Raw genomic sequence first — 15,634 nt, 5'->3', positions numbered from 1 at the left:
TGTCCCTCTCTCTGTCCCTCCCCCTGGGGCTCTCTGTCCCTCTCTCTGTCCCTCCCCCTGGGGCTCTCTGTCCCTCTCTGTGTCCCTGCCCCTGGGGCTCTCTGTCCCTCCCCCTGGGGCTCTCTGTCCCTCTCTCTGTCCCTCCCCCTGGGGCTCTCTGTCCCTCCCCCTGGGGCTCTCTGTCCCTCTCTCTGTCCCTCCCCCTGGGGCTCTCTGTCCCTCCCCCTGGGGCTCTCTGTCCCTCTCTCTGTCCCTCCCCCTGGTGCTCTCTGTCCCTCCCCTGGGGCTCTCTGTCCCTCCCCCTGGAGCTCTCTGTCCCTACCCCTGGGGCTCTCTGTCCCTACCCCTGGGGCTCTCTGTCCCTCCCCCTGTCCCTCCCCCTGGGGCTCTCTGTCCCTCTCTCTGTCCCTCCCCCTGGGGCTCTCTGTCCCTCCCCCTGGGGCTCTCCCTCTGTCCCTCCCCCTGGGGCTCTCTGTCCCTCTCTCTGTCCCTCCCCCTGGGGCTCTCTGTCCCTCTCTCTGTCCCTCCCCCTGGGGCTCTCTGTCCCTCTCTCTGTCCCTCCCCCTGGGGCTCTCTGTCCCTCTCTCTGTCCCTCCCCCTGGGGCTCTCTGTCCCTCCCCCTGGGGCTCTCTGTGTCTCTCCCTCTGTCCCTCCCCCTGGGGCTCTCTGTCCCTCTCTCTGTCCCTCCCCCGGAGCTCTCTGTCCCTCCCCCTGGGGCTCTGTGTCCCTCCCCCTGGAGCTCTGTGTCCCTCTCTCTGTCCCTCTCCCTGGGGCTCTCTGTCCCTCTCTCTGTCCCTCCCCCTGGGGCTCTCTGTCCCTCCCCCGGAGCTCTCTGTCCCTCCCCCTGGGGCTCTCTGTGTCTCTCCCTCTGTCCCTCCCCCTGGGGCTCTCTGTCCCTCTCTCTGTCCCTCCCCCTGGGGCTCTCTGTCCCTCTCTCTGTCCCTCCCCCTGGGGCTCTCTGTCCCTCCCCCTGGGGCTCTCTGTCCCTCCCCCTGGGGCTCCCCCTGGGGCTCTGTGTCCCTCCCCCTGGGGCTCTGTGTCCCTCCCCCTGGGGCACTCTGTCCCTCTCTCTGTCCCTCCCCCTGGGGCTCTCTGTCCCTCCCCCTGGGGCTCTCTGTCCCTCCCCCGGAGCTCTCTGTCCCTCTCCCTGGGGCTCTCTGTCCCTCTCTCTGTCCCTCCCCCTGGGGCTCTCTGTCCCTCTCTCTGTCCCTCCCCTGGGGCTCTCTGTCCATCCCCCTGGGGCTCTCTGTGTCTCTCCCTCTGTCCCTCCCCCTGGGGCTCTCTGTCCCTCTCTCTGTCCATCCCCCTGGGGCTCTCTGTCCCTCTCTCTGTCCCTCCACCTGGGGCTCTCTGTCCCTCTCTCTGTCCCTCCCCCTGGGGCTCTCTGTCCCTCTCTCTGTCCCTCCCCCTGGAGCTCTCTGTCCCTCTCTCTGTCCCTCCCCCTGGGGCTCTCTGTCTCTCCCCCTGGGGCTCTCTGTCCCTCTCTCTGTCCCTCCCCCTGGGGCTCTCTGTCCCTCCCCCTGGAGCTCTCTGTCCCTCTCTCTGTCCCTCCCCCTGGGGCTCTCTGTCCCTCTCTCTGTCCCTCCCCCTAGAGCTCTCTGTCCCTCCCCCTGGGCTCTCTGTCCCTCCCCCTGGAGCTCTCTGTCCCTCTCTCTGTCCCTTCCCCTGGGGCTCTCTGTCCCTCTCTCTGTCCCTCCCCCTGGGGCTCTCTGTCCCTCTCTCTCTCCCTCCCCCTGGGATTCTCTGTCCCTCTCTCTGTCCCTCCCCCTGGGGCTCTCTGTCCCTCCCCCCGGGGCTCTCTGTCCCTCTCTCTGTCCCTCCCCCTGGGGCTCTCTGTCCCTCTCTCTGTCCCTACCCCTGGGGCTCTCTGTCCCTCTCTCTGTCCCTCCCCCTGGAGCTCTCTGTCGCTCTCTCTGTCCCTCCCCCTGGGGCTCTCTGTCCCTCTCTCTGTCCCTCCCCCTGGGGCTCTCTGTCCCTCTCTCTGTCCCTCCCCCTGGAGCTCTCTGTCCCTCCCCCTGGGGCTCTCTGTCCCTCCCCCTGGAGCTCTCTGTCCCTCTCTTTGTCCCTCCCCCTGGGGCTCTCTGTCCCTCTCTCTGTCCCTCCCCCTGGGGCTCTCTGTCCCTCTCTCTGTCCCTCCCCCTGGGGCTCTCTGTCCCTCTCTCTCTCCCTCCCCCTGAGGCTCTCTGTCCCTCTCTCTGTCCCTCCCCCTGGGGCTCTCTGTCCCTCCCCCTGGGGCTCTCTGTCCCTCTCTCTGTCCCTCCCCCTGGGGCTCTCTGTCCCTCTCTCTGTCCCTCCCCCTGGGGCTCTCTGTCCCTCTCTCTGTCCCTCCCCCTGGAGCTCTCTGTCCCTCCCCCTAGGCTCTCTGTCCCTCCCCCTGGAGCTCTCTGTCCCTCTCTCTGTCCCTTCCCCTGGGGCTCTCTGTCCCTCTCTCTGTCCCTCCCCCTGGGGCTCTCTGTCCCTCTCTCTCTCCCTCCCCCTGGGGCTCTCTGTCGCTCTCTCTGTCCCTCCCCCTGGGGCTCTCTGTCCCTCCCCCTGGGGCTCTCTGTCCCTCTCTCTGTCCCTCCCCCTGGGGCTCTCTGTCCCTCTCTCTGTCCCTACCCCTGGGGCTCTCTGTCCCTCTCTCTGTCCCTCCCCCTGGAGCTCTCTGTCGCTCTCTCTGTCCCTCCCCCTGGGGCTCTCTGTCCCTCTCTCTGTCCCTCCCCCTGGGGCTCTCTGTCCCTCTCTCTGTCCCTCCCCCTGGAGCTCTCTGTCCCTCCCCCTGGGGCTCTCTGTCCCTCCCCCTGGAGCTCTCTGTCCCTCTCTTTGTCCCTCCCCCTGGGGCTCTCTGTCCCTCTCTCTGTCCCTCCCCCTGGGGCTCTCTGTCCCTCTCTCTGTCCCTCCCCCTGGGGCTCTCTGTCCCTCTCTCTGTCCCTCCCCCTGGGGCTCTCTGTCCCTCTCTCTGTCCCTCCCCCTGGGGCTCTCTGTCCCTCTCTCTGTCCCTCCCCCTGGGGCTCTCTGTCCCTCTCTCTGTCCCTCCCCCTGAGGCTCTCTGTCCCTCTCTCTGTCCCTCCCCCTGGGGCTCTGTGTCCCTCCCCCTGAGGCTCTCTGTCCCTCTCTCTGTCCCTCCCCCTGGGGCTCTCTGTCCCTCTCTCTGTCCCTCCCCCTGGGGCTCTCTGTCCCTCCCCCTGAGGCTCTCTGTCCCTCTCTCTGTCCCTCCCCCTGGGGCTCTGTGTCCCTCCCCCTGGGGCTCTCTGTCCCTCTCTCTGTCCCTCCCCCTGGGGCTCTCTGTCCCTCTCTCTGTCCCTCCCCCTGGAGCTCTCTGTCCCTCTCTCTCTCCCTCCCCCTGAGGCTCTCTGTCCCTCTCTCTGTCCCTCCCCCTGGGGCTCTCTGTCCCTCCCCCTGGGGCTCTCTGTCCCTCTCTCTGTCCCTCCCCCTGGGGCTCTCTGTCGCTCTCTCTGTCCCTCCCCCTGGGGCTCTCTGTCCCTCCCCCTGAGGCTCTCTGTCCCTCTCTCTGTCCCTCCCCCTGGGGCTCTGTGTCCCTCCCCCTGGGGCTCTCTGTCCCTCTCTCTGTCCCTCCCCCTGGGGCTCTCTGTCCCTCTCTCTGTCCCTCCCCCTGGAGCTCTCTGTCCCTCTCTCTCTCCCTCCCCCTGGGGCTCTCTGTCGCTCTCTCTGTCCCTCCCCCTGGGGCTCTCTGTCCCTCCCCCTGGGGCTCTCTGTCCCTCTCTCTGTCCCTCCCCCTGGGGCTCTCTGTCCCTCTCTCTGTCCCTACCCCTGGGGCTCTCTGTCCCTCTCTCTGTCCCTCCCCCTGGAGCTCTCTGTCGCTCTCTCTGTCCCTCCCCCTGGGGCTCTCTGTCCCTCTCTCTGTCCCTCCCCCTGGGGCTCTCTGTCCCTCTCTCTGTCCCTCCCCCTGGAGCTCTCTGTCCCTCCCCCTGGGGCTCTCTGTCCCTCCCCCTGGAGCTCTCTGTCCCTCTCTTTGTCCCTCCCCCTGGGGCTCTCTGTCCCTCTCTCTGTCCCTCCCCCTGGGGCTCTCTGTCCCTCTCTCTGTCCCTCCCCCTGGGGCTCTCTGTCCCTCTCTCTGTCCCTCCCCCTGGGGCTCTCTGTCCCTCTCTCTGTCCCTCCCCCTGGGGCTCTCTGTCCCTCTCTCTGTCCCTCCCCCTGGGGCTCTCTGTCCCTCTCTCTGTCCCTCCCCCTGAGGCTCTCTGTCCCTCTCTCTGTCCCTCCCCCTGGGGCTCTGTGTCCCTCCCCCTGAGGCTCTCTGTCCCTCTCTCTGTCCCTCCCCCTGGGGCTCTCTGTCCCTCTCTCTGTCCCTCCCCCTGGGGCTCTCTGTCCCTCCCCCTGAGGCTCTCTGTCCCTCTCTCTGTCCCTCCCCCTGGGGCTCTGTGTCCCTCCCCCTGGGGCTCTCTGTGTCTCTCCCTCTGTCCCTCCCCCTGGGGCTCTCTGTCCCTCCCCGGGTCGGGGCCGCCCTGAGCCCAGCCCAGGGAGCGGGGAGGAGGCCGGGCCCCGGGCCGCCCCGCCCAGTCCCGCACAGCCCGAGCCGAGCGGCAGCGGGCGGATGGCGGACAGCCGGGCTTCGCGGTCCCGCCTGAGGGAGCCGCCGGGCGGCCGCGACCCCGACACTAGCCCGAGGCCCGGCAGCGGGAGCCGGCGGCACCTGGGCCACGGACACCGCCTCAGGAAGGTGACGCTCAGCAAACCCACCTACTGCCAGCACTGCACCGACTTCATCTGGGGGCTGGGCGGCTTCCAGTGCGACCGTGAGTGCGGGGCCGGGCCGGGGGTTGCCGGGGGAACCGGGGGCCGCGGGTTGCCGGGGTAACCGGGGGCCGGGGGTTGCCGGGGTAACCGGGGGCCGCGGGTTGCCGGGGTAACCGCGAGTGTGGGGCCGGAGGTTGCCGGGGGCCGGAGGTTGCCGGGGTAACCGGGGGTAACCGGGGGCCGGGGGCCGGGGGCCGGGCGGGTTACCCGGGAGTCCGGGGAGCGGGTTACTGGGGGCCAGGGGAAGATGAGGAGGCCACGGGCCGGGGGTTATCGGGGTCCGGGGCCGCGGGAAGGTGAGGGGAGCGGGGGCTGAGGTCCTGAGGTAGCGGGTTACCGGGCCCTCCCCCTCACTGCCACCAACACAGCCCGAGGGCACAGTCCGATCCCGGGGGCGAGGCACGGTCCGATCCCGGGGGCGAGGCACGGTCCGATCCCGGGGGCAGGGCACGGTCCGATCCCGGGGGCAGGGCACGGTCCGATCCCGGGGGCAGGGCACGGTCCGATCCCGGGGGCGAGGCACGGTCCGATCCCGGGGGCAGGGCACGGTCCGATCCCGGGGGCAGGGCACGGTCCGATCCCAGGATGAAGCACGGTCCGATCCCGGGGGCGAGGCACGGTCCGATCCCGGGGGCAGGGCACGGTCCGATCCCGGGGGGCAGGGCACGGTCCGATCCCGGGGGCAGGGCACGGTCCGATCCCAGGATGAAGCACGGTCCGATCCCGGGGGCGAGGCACGGTCCGATCCCGGGGGCAGGGCACAGTCCGATCCCGGGGGGCGGGGCACGGTCCGATCCCGGGGGCGGGGCACGGTCCGATCCCGGGGGCAGGGCACGGTCCGATCCCGGGGGCAGGGCACGGTCCGATCCCAGGATGAAGCACGGTCCGATCCCGGGGGCAGGGCACGGTCCGATCCCGGGGGCGGGGCACGGTCCGATCCCGGGGGCGGGGCACGGTCCGATCCCGGGGGCGGGGCACGGTCCGATCCCGGGGGCGGGGCACGGTCCGATCCCGGGGGCGGGGCACGGTCCGATCCCAGGGGCAGGGCACGGTCCGATCCCAGGGCGGGGCACGGTCCGATCCCAGGGTGAAGCACAGTCCGATCCCAGGGGCAGAGTACAGTCCGATCCCAGGGTGAAGCACAGTTCGATCCCAGGGGCGAGGCACGGTCCGATCCCAGGGGCAGGGCACAGTCCGATCCCAGGGTGAAGCACAGTCCGATCCCAGGGTGAAGCACAGTCCGATCCCAGGGGCGAGGCACGGTCCGATCCCAGGGTGAAGCACAGTCCGATCCCAGGGTGAAGCACAGTCCGATCCCGGGGCGCAGTCCAATCCCCGATGGGGCACGGTCCGATCCTGGGGCGGAGTTCAGTCCGATCCCAGGAACCCAGTTGAAGTTTAACACAAGTTTAGTGCAGAACTCAAACTCACTCACACTTGGACTTCAAATACCCCGTAAAACATGTCGGGTTGAGTATTCCGTCCTCTGTGATCTTATTACAGCAGATTTATAAATTCTGAACGAAATCCTGGATATTTTATTGATTTGCATGCTCTATGAGCGACTATTGATTGAATCCCTATCACTTGGGGTGCAAAGTCTTTGAAAAGTCTTTTATGTGTGTTTATTGCTAATGAACACAAACCATTCTAATCCAAGGGGGGCTTGAATCTCACATCCTGTGACTCAGCGGCTGGGGTATAAATAATCCATGGTGCCCAGGTTGGGCATGTCCTGTCACCAGTTTGCTCTCTCATGTCTCCGGCTCAAACCAGTTTGTGTGCTCCAAGTGTGGCCATCCTTCTGTGATTGTAGAAGTTTGATTTGGTCAGGTATGTTTTGATATATCACAATGCTCATCATCACCTGTATCAATAATCAAATCTTTTGTTCGGGGCAAAGTTCTCCACATGTGTAAATTCTGACAACTCAGTGGATTGGTCTTGGAGGGATACACTTGCATTGGAGACAGTTCAGAGAAGGTTCACAAGGTTGATTCCTGAAATGAAGGGGTTGTCTTTTGAAGAAAGGTTGAGCAGGTTGGGCCTGTACTCATTGGAGTTGAGAAGAATGAGAGGTGACCTTATTGAAACGTATAAGATTCTGAAGGGGCTCGACAGGGTAGATGCAAAGAGGATGTTTCCCCTCGTGGGGGAATCTAGCACTAGGGGGCATAGTCTCAGAATAAGGGGTCGCCCATTTAGAACTGAGATGAGGAGGAATTTCTTCTCTCTGAGGGTTGTAAATCTGTGGAATTCTCTGCTCCAAAGAGCTGTGGAGGCTGGGACATTGAATATATTTGAGGTGGAGATAGACAGATTTTTGAGTAGTAAGGGAGTGAAGGGTTATGGGGAGCGGGCAGGGAGGTGGAGTTGAGGCCAGGATCAGATCCTACTCCTGCTCCTATTTCTTATGTTTTCCAGTTAATGCCCCAACACTGCCGGGCGATGGCAGCGACAGTTTCAGGGGCACATACTGGGCGGCCAGCCGTTACTGGGGGCGAGAGTTAAAGGGGAGGTGGCCGACTGCTGCTGGAAACAAACTCCTGTTTTGCTTCCCGCTCCGGTGCCACTTTGGTCGCGGGGTCGGTGCTGCGATCGTTCAGCCCGGCACCCCCGCTCCCCCGTGCTCCAGGTAGGTGGCTCTCCTCGTCATGCAGCTTGGGCCCTTCTCTTTAATTCAGGGAAGAGCCCCTCATACTCGGCAGCCCTGCTCCCGCCCCCGCGATTTAACGCTCCACTTTCTTTCGGGGGCGGTAACCCCAATTTATCGTGAGGGGCGGTACCCATTTCTCGGCCTATATTTCTAATTCCTCCTGCTGCTCCTTGATACAGAGACTGACGACAAAACTAGCTGCAAACGGGCAGGAGCGGCTGTGGCACAATGGCCATTTGTTTTACCCTTCCTTCCGCCTCTTGAAGCAACCTTTGTGCCTTCCCAATCTGGCGTAAAGTTCATGCAACATCCAGTACTGGGCTAATTAGGTTGTAATATGCTTTCGATTTGGTGCATTTCCCCGGTTCTGCACCACAGATCCCACTGGTGTCCGTGGATTGAGGCTTGTTGTGAACTGGCTCATGCTGCAGATTCTCTGACGTGCTTTATTTTAGTTATGGTACTTTATGCAGGGATTACCTTTATCCATCTTTCCTGTTACTCAGTATTATTCTGGCCAGTAAAATCAACAAAATAAAAATTCCCGTAGGAAGTGTTGAGTAATGAAAGAGCAGAGTTCTGTTGGAACTGCGAGATATGCTATTTATTTATATGCTAATTACATATATAAATCCAACCAAGGTTTAGTTTCTCAAATTGCACTTAGTTCAGTCTCTGTTGGGTGTGTATGTGAGATTCCCAGGATTCACGAGCATTGCGACACTATCTCACCTCCAGTTAAACCTTTCAAAATGCAAAGACTTGTTATTTTGAAGTTTTGTGTCTGCGTCCCCTGTGAGTAATGATTTCAGAATGCAGCTTCCTTGGCTTCAAGCTCATTCCATGCTGGACTCGTCAATCAGCTCTTTTTAGGACCTGATAATTTGCTGTCACAAACTTAAAAAGTTGTGTTTTATTTTTATGTAAAGCCATTAGTTAAGATTAAGGCTAAAAGGTTATTTTGCATTGATCAGAATATTTAAATCTACTTAGAAATCTTTCCTTATTTTAGTTGCAAAACTAGCAATGAAGCCACTTTGACATTGATGAGTAAGTTCTCACCTGCAAGGCGTGTTCTAAAAACAAGCTGTTACTTGCATTGTGTCTGAAAAACCGGCTGAGGCCCAGGAAGTTCTGGTTACTGAAAAAAACGTGCTACTAACTGGGATTAAGCCTTGATAAGAATGTGTGACTAGTTCCTGTACATTTGTGATTTTGGTTCAGGGCGAAGAGAATTCATGTTTTGGCAGCAGTTGTTGTACAATTAACTTTGTAACCTCCTCCAGCCCTACAACCCCCCGAGATCTCTGCGCTCCTCCAATTCTGGCCCCTTGAGCATCCCCGATTTCCATCCATGTGTGGCCGTGCCTTCAGCTGCCTGGGCCCTAAGCTCGGGAATGCTCTCCGCCTCGCCACCACTTCTCCTTTAGGGTGCTCCTTCAAATCTTTGACCAAGCTCTTGGTCACCTCTCTCGGTGTCAAATTTTGTTTGATAATCGCTCCTGTGAAGTGCCTTTGGACATCTGACATCGTTAAAGGCACTATATAAATGCAAGTTGTTGTTGAGACTCACCAGTTGTCATTAACATTTGTTAATGAAACTTAACTGAGTGCCTCTATTCATTGTTTGTGCTCAAATACTGTAAGCAAATATGATTTTCTGTTCATAGAAATGTTGTTGGGAAGATGCAGCATTGAATATGGGACTGTTAGAAACATATCTGTGATGAAAAGGTCCGTGACTAGATGTAATCATGCCTCATGTTTTTTTACACGCATACTCTCGCTCTCACACACCCATGCTCACTGAAACACACACTCTCACATACGCACACTGATACACACACACACACACACACACACACTTGCTCTCACACACTCTCACTCTCACATACGCACACTCACACTGATACACATACACACACTTGCTCTCACACACGCACGCTCACACTGACACACACTCACACTGATATACACACACTCTCGCTCTCACACACCCATGCTCACACTGATACATATTCTCACTCTTGCTCTCACACACCCTCATCATCAGAGGCAGTCCCTCATAATCGAGGAAGACTTGCTTCCACTCTCAAAATGAGCCCTTAGGTGGCTGAACAGTCCCAATACGAGAACCACAGTCCCTGTCGTTGAGGGAAGGGGAGGGTGGGACAGGTTTGCCGCATGCTCCTTCCGCTGTCTGCGCTTGATTTCTGCATGCTCTCGGCGATGAGACTCAAGGTGCTCAGCGCCCTCCCGGATGCACTTCCTCCACTTAGGGCGGTCTTTGGCCAAGGACTCCCAGGTGTCGGTGGGGATGTTACACTTTATCAGGGAGGCTTTGAGGGTGTCCTTTTAACGTTTCCTCGACCCACCTTTGGCTCGTTTGCCGTGAAGGAGTTCCGAGTAGAGCGCTTGCTTTGGAAGTCTCGTGTCTGGCATGTGAACAGTGTGGCCTGCCCAGCGGAGCTGGTTGAGTGTGGTCAGTGCTTCAATGCTGGGAGTGTTGGCCTGATCGAGGACGCTAACGTTGGTGCATCTGTCCTCCCAGGATCTTGCGGAGACATCGTTGGTGGTATTTCTCTAGCGACTCTGTTAACATGAAGTTCAGGACCTGGAATGTCAGGACCCTCATGGACACCTCCAATAGCGCCAGGCCAGAACGCAGCACCGCCATAGTTGCCCGGGAACTTAGATGCTTTGATATCGACATCGCCGGCCTAAGCGAGACCCGACGGGCAGGGGATGGCCAGCTCAAGGAACAAGGTGGAGGTTACACCTTCTTCTGGAAACGGAAACCAGAGACAGAACGCCACCTTCACGGAGTCGGCTTCACCATCAAAAACAAGCTGGTCGACCGCCTCAAAGACTCCGCCTGCGAGGCTAACAAACGCCTCATGACTCTCTGACTCACCCTATCCCGGAACCGATGTGTACGCCCGATGTGTACGCCCCAACACTCGATGCGACAGGAGGGAGAGAGAAAACAAGGAATTATAGACCGGTCAGCCTGACATCGGTAGTGGGTAAAATGATGGAATCAATTATTAAGGATGTCATAGCAGTGCATTTGGAAAGAGGTGACATGATAGGTCCAAGTCAGCATGGATTTGTGAAAGGGAAATCATGCTTGACAAATCTTCTAGAATTTTTTGAGGATGTTTCCAGTAGAGTGGATAAGGGAGAACCAGTTGATGTGGTATATTTGGACTTTCAGAAGGCGTTCGACAAGGTCCCACACAAGAGATTGATGTGCAAAGTTAGAGCACATGGGATTGGGGGTAGTGTACTGACATGGATTGAGAACTGGTTGTCAGACAGGAAGCAAAGAGTAGGAGTAAATGGGTACTTTTCAGAATGGCAGGCAGTGACTAGTGGGGTACCGCAAGGTTCTGTGCTGGGGCCCCAGCTGTTTACACTGTACATTAATGATTTAGATGAGGGGATTAAATGTAGTATCTCCAAATTTGCGGATGACACTAAGTTGGGTGGCAGTGTGAGCTGCGAGGAGGATGCTGTGAGGCTGCAGAGCGACTTGGATAGGTTAGGTGAGTGGGCAAATGCATGGCAGATGAAGTATAATGTGGATAAATGTGAGGTTATCCACTTTGGTGGTAAAAACAGAGAGACAGACTATTATCTGAATGGTGACAGATTAGGAAAAGGGGAGGTGCAAAGAGACCTGGGTGTCATGGTACATCAGTCATTGAAGGTTGGCATGCAGGTGCAGCAGGCGGTTAAGGAAGCAAATGGCATGTTGGCCTTCATAGCAAGGGGATTTGAGTACAGGGGCAGGGAGGTGTTGCTACAGTTGTACAGGGCATTGGTGAGGCCACACCTGGAGTATTGTGTACAGTTTTGGTCTCCTAACTTGAGGAAGGACATTCTTGCTATTGAGGGAGTGCAACGAAGGTTCACCAGACTGATTCCCGGGATGGCGGGACTGACCTATCAAGAAAGACTGGATCAACTGGGCTTGTATTCACTGGAGTTCAGAAGAATGAGAGGGGACCTCATAGAAACATATAAAATTCTGACGGGGTTAGACAGGTTAGATGCAGGAAGAATGTTCCCAATGTTGGGGAAGTCCAGAACCAGAGGTCACAGTCTAAGGATAAGGGGTAAGCCATTTAGGACCGAGATGCGGAGGAACTTCTTCACCCAGAGAGTGGTGAACCTGTGGAATTCTCTATCACAGAAAGTTGTTGAGGCCAATTCACTAAATATATTCAAAAAGGAGTTAGATGAGGTCCTTACTACTAGGGGGATCAAGGGGTATGGCGAGAAAGCAGGAATGGGGTACTGAAGTTGAATGTTCAGCCATGAACTCATTGAATGGCGGTGCAGGCTAGAAGGGCCGAATGGCCTACTCCTGCACCTATTTTCTATGTTTCTATGTTTCTATGACCAAAGAGGGTTTTTACTCCAACCTCGAAAAATTCCTGTCCCGCGTCCCTGTGGATGACAAATTGATCCTCCTCGGTGACTTCAACGCCAGGGTCGGCAAGGACACAGCCCTCTGGGGAGGTGTGATTGGCAGAGAGGGGGTAGGGAAAACCAACTCCAGAAGTACCCTACTCCTGACAAAATGTCTGGAACATGAACTTGTCATCACCAACACCCTGTTCCGCCAGTGGGACATGTACAAGGCATCGTGGCAACATCCTCGCTCCAAACATTGGCACCTGTTCGACTATGTCATCGTCCTAGCCAGGGATCGCAAGGATGTGCGCATCACCCGCGCCATGACAGGAGCTGACGACTGCTGGACGGACCACCGTCTAATCCGATCCGTCTTCGACATCAACATAGCCCCAAAGCAGAGGGACAGCAGAAGCAGTGCCAGAAAAAAGTCAATGCCGGGGCACTCAAAGACTCAGCTAAGAGAGTCCTATACAGTCAGCACCTCACAGCTAACCTGGTGTGCCTTGATGACCCCGAGGCACAGAATGCCCACAGCGCTTGGTCTGCCCTTCAGGCCTCCATAACCAGTGCCTGCGAAGAGACGCTCGGTCACTCAACTAGAAAACACCAGGACTGGTTTGATGAAAATGACCAGGAGATCCAAGAGCTAATAGATCACAAGCGCAGGGCATTTCTGAGCCTTAAACAACAACCCAAATCAGGCGCAGCAAGGCAGCATTACAGATGGCTTAAGGCCAAGGTCCAACAAAAAACCCGGGACCTAAAGAACAGGTGGTGGATGGAGAAAGCACAGGAGATACAGCAGCTGGCCAACAGCCATGATGTGTGAGGATTCTTCATCGGATTCAAGGCCACCTACGGTCCAAACACCCAAGGCCCCACCCCACTACTGGTAAGAACGGGGAAACACTCATCAAGGACACCGAGGCAGTCAGGGCCCATGGGAAGGAACACTTCGAAGATCTCCTCAATCGAGACTCTGCATTTGACTCGAGTGTTCTCGACTCCATCCCGCAGCATGCTACCCGCCACCACCTCAGTAAAACCCCAACACTGCACGAGGTCACACACCCACGTTCACATTGACACACACACTCTCTCGCTTTCACTCGCACACGCTTGCTCACACTGACACACACACTTGCTCTCACACACGCATGCTTACACTGACACACACACTCTCACTCTCACTCTCACACACCCATGCTCCCACAGACCCAACACACACACATATATATAAATGATAACCGACAGGTAACCATCAGATACGGGAGAGGTGGATAGCTACCCACAGCTGCCCATTCTAATATAAGGCTCTCCTATAGCTACCAATATTCCCAACCTTCTGCCTGCTGACCTGAATCAAGGAAGAGAACTTTGTCTTTAAAATAATTTAAGGAAAGAGGAATGGAAGCATTGGGTTTGGTAGGCAGTTAATAGAATAGCCGAATATCAACTTCCGTCAAAAAAAAATCTTGTGTTTAAAAAGATGGAATTCATGACTTTTTCTATATGAAATAAAGTCCTCTGCTTTCTTCAGCTGATTGAGGATTTCAGCATGAGATAGCTGATTGTTAGAATTCAGTGGTGATTTGCTGTGGGATTTTCCTATTCTCCCTGTGGGACGTGGCACTATCCCTTGGCAGCAGTCCGATCGGGCAGCTAATGTCAGCAAGATTCTGTGCGAGGTTTGCAGGAATGATCCTGCTCTGTACAACAGTGTGTAGTTGTTTATCTTTTAACAAATTTTAAAAGTATAGCTTCAAATGGTAGACCGGACTGGGCAGGACCGGAAACAATGTCCTAGGGGGAGTGTTTGCTTGTGCTGTTGGGGAGGAGCTAAACTAATATGGCAGGGGGATGGGAACCTATGCAGGGAGACAGAGGGAAGTAAAATAGGGGCAGAAGCAAAAGATAGAAAGAAGAAAAGTAAAAGTGGAGGGCAGACAAAAATCAAAATGAGCCACATTGCAGCAAAATTCTAAAGGGGCAAAGTGTGTTAAAAAGACAAGCCTGAGGGCTCTGTGCCTCAATGCGAGGAGTATTCGTAATAAGGTGGACGAATTAACTGCACAGGCCGCAATGAATGAATATGATATAATTGGCATCACGGTGACTTGGCTCCAGGGTGACCAAGGCTGGGAGCTCAACATCCAGGGGTATTCAACATTCAGGAAGGATAGACAGAAAGGAAAAGGAGGTGGGGTAGCGTTGCTGGTTAAAGAGGAAATTAACGCAAGTAAGGGAGGTCATTAGCTTGGATGATGTGGAATCGGTATGGGTGGAACTGCGGAATACCAAAGGGCAGAAAACGCTAGTGGGAGTTGTGTACAGAGCACCAAACAGTAGTAGTGAGGTTGGGGACAGCATCAAACAAGAAATTAGGGATGCGTGCAATAAAGGTACGGCAGTTATCATGGCCGACTTTAATCTACATATTGATTGGGCTAACCAAACTGGTAGCAATACGATGGAGGAGGATTTCCTTGAGTGTATTAGGGATGGTTTTCTGGACCAATATGTTGAGGAACCAACTAGAGGGCTGGCCATCCTAGACTGGGTGATATATAATGAGAAAGGACGAATTAGCAATCTTGTTGTGTGAGGCCCCTTGGGGAAGAGTGACCATAATATGGTGGAATTCCTTATTAAGATGGAGAGTGACACAGTTAATTCAGAGACTAGGGTCCTGAACTTAAGGAAAGGTAACTTCGATGGTATGAGACGTGAATTGGCTAGAATAGACTGGCAAATGATACTTAGAGGGTTGACGGTGCATAGATAATGGCAAACATTTAAAGATCACATGAATGAACTTCAACAATTGTACATCCCTGTCTGGAGTAAAAATAAAACGGGAAAGGTGGCTCAACCGTGGCTAACAAGAGAAATTAAGGATAGTGTTAAAGCCAAGGAAGAGGCATATAAATTGGCCAGAAAAAGCAGCAAACCTGAGGACTGGGAGAAATTTAGAATTCAGCAGAGGTGGACAAAGGGTTGAATTAGGAGGGGGAAATTAGAGTATGAGAGGAAACTTGCCTGGAACATAAAAACTGACTGCAAAAGCTTCTATAGATATGTGAAGAGAAAAAGATTAATGAAGACAAACGTAGGTCCCTTGCAGTCAGATTCAGGTGAATTTATAATGGGGAACAAAGAAATGGCAGACCAGTTGAACAAATACTTTGGTTCTGTCTTCACGAAGGAAGACACAAATAACCTTCTGGAAGTACTAGGGGACCGAGTGTCTAGTGAGAAGGAGGAACTGAAGGATATCCTTATTAGGCGGGAAATTGTGTTAGGGAAATTGATGGGATTGAAGGTCGATATATCCCCGGGACCTGATAGTCTGCATCCCAGAGTACTTAAGAAAGTGGCCCTAGAAATAGTGGATACATTGGTGATCATTTTCCAACAGTCTATCGACTCTGGATCAGTTCCTATAGACTGGAGGGTAGCTAATGTAGCCCCACTTTTTGAAAAGGGAGGGAGAGAGAAAACGGGTAATTATAGACCGGTTAGCCTGACATCAGTTGTGGGGAAAATGTTGGAATTAATTATTAAAGATGAAATAACAGTACATTTGGAAAGCAGTAACAGGATCAGTCCAAGTCAACATGGATTTATGAAAGGGAAATCATGCTTGACAAATCTTCTGGAATTTTTTGAGGGTATAACTAGTAGAGTGGACAAGGGAGAACCAGTGGATGTGGTGTATTTGGACTTTCAAAAGACTTTTGACAAGGTCCCGCACAAGAGATTGTTGTGCAAAATTAAAGCACATGGTATTGGGGGTAATATACTGACGTGAATAGAGAA

At 55.7% G+C, this 15,634-nt stretch overlaps 1 protein-coding gene across 2 annotated transcripts in view; it reads left to right on the top strand.

Moving 5' to 3' along the window:
• The first annotated feature begins 4,367 nt into the window (after positions 1-4,367).
• Positions 4,368-15,634, top strand: part of LOC139251202 (diacylglycerol kinase theta) — a 143,203-nt gene continuing 131,936 nt past the window's right edge. Inside the window, exon 1 of one of the 2 annotated variants that reach the window (XM_070873175.1) lies at positions 4,368-4,733. In XM_070873175.1, coding sequence (XP_070729276.1) covers positions 4,532-4,733 — 202 coding nt within the window. In that variant the 5' untranslated portion in view covers positions 4,368-4,531. Of the gene's footprint in view, positions 4,734-5,843; positions 6,568-15,634 lie in introns of those variants that run through there. The other variant, XM_070873176.1, reaches the window with a different exon arrangement.

Source organism: Pristiophorus japonicus, chromosome 2 (assembly GCF_044704955.1).
Source record: "Pristiophorus japonicus isolate sPriJap1 chromosome 2, sPriJap1.hap1, whole genome shotgun sequence".
NCBI classification, from domain to species: Eukaryota; Metazoa; Chordata; class Chondrichthyes; family Pristiophoridae; genus Pristiophorus; species Pristiophorus japonicus.
The sequence above is the reverse complement of the archived record's forward strand: the minus strand, read 5'-3'. Positions and strand labels throughout refer to the sequence as shown.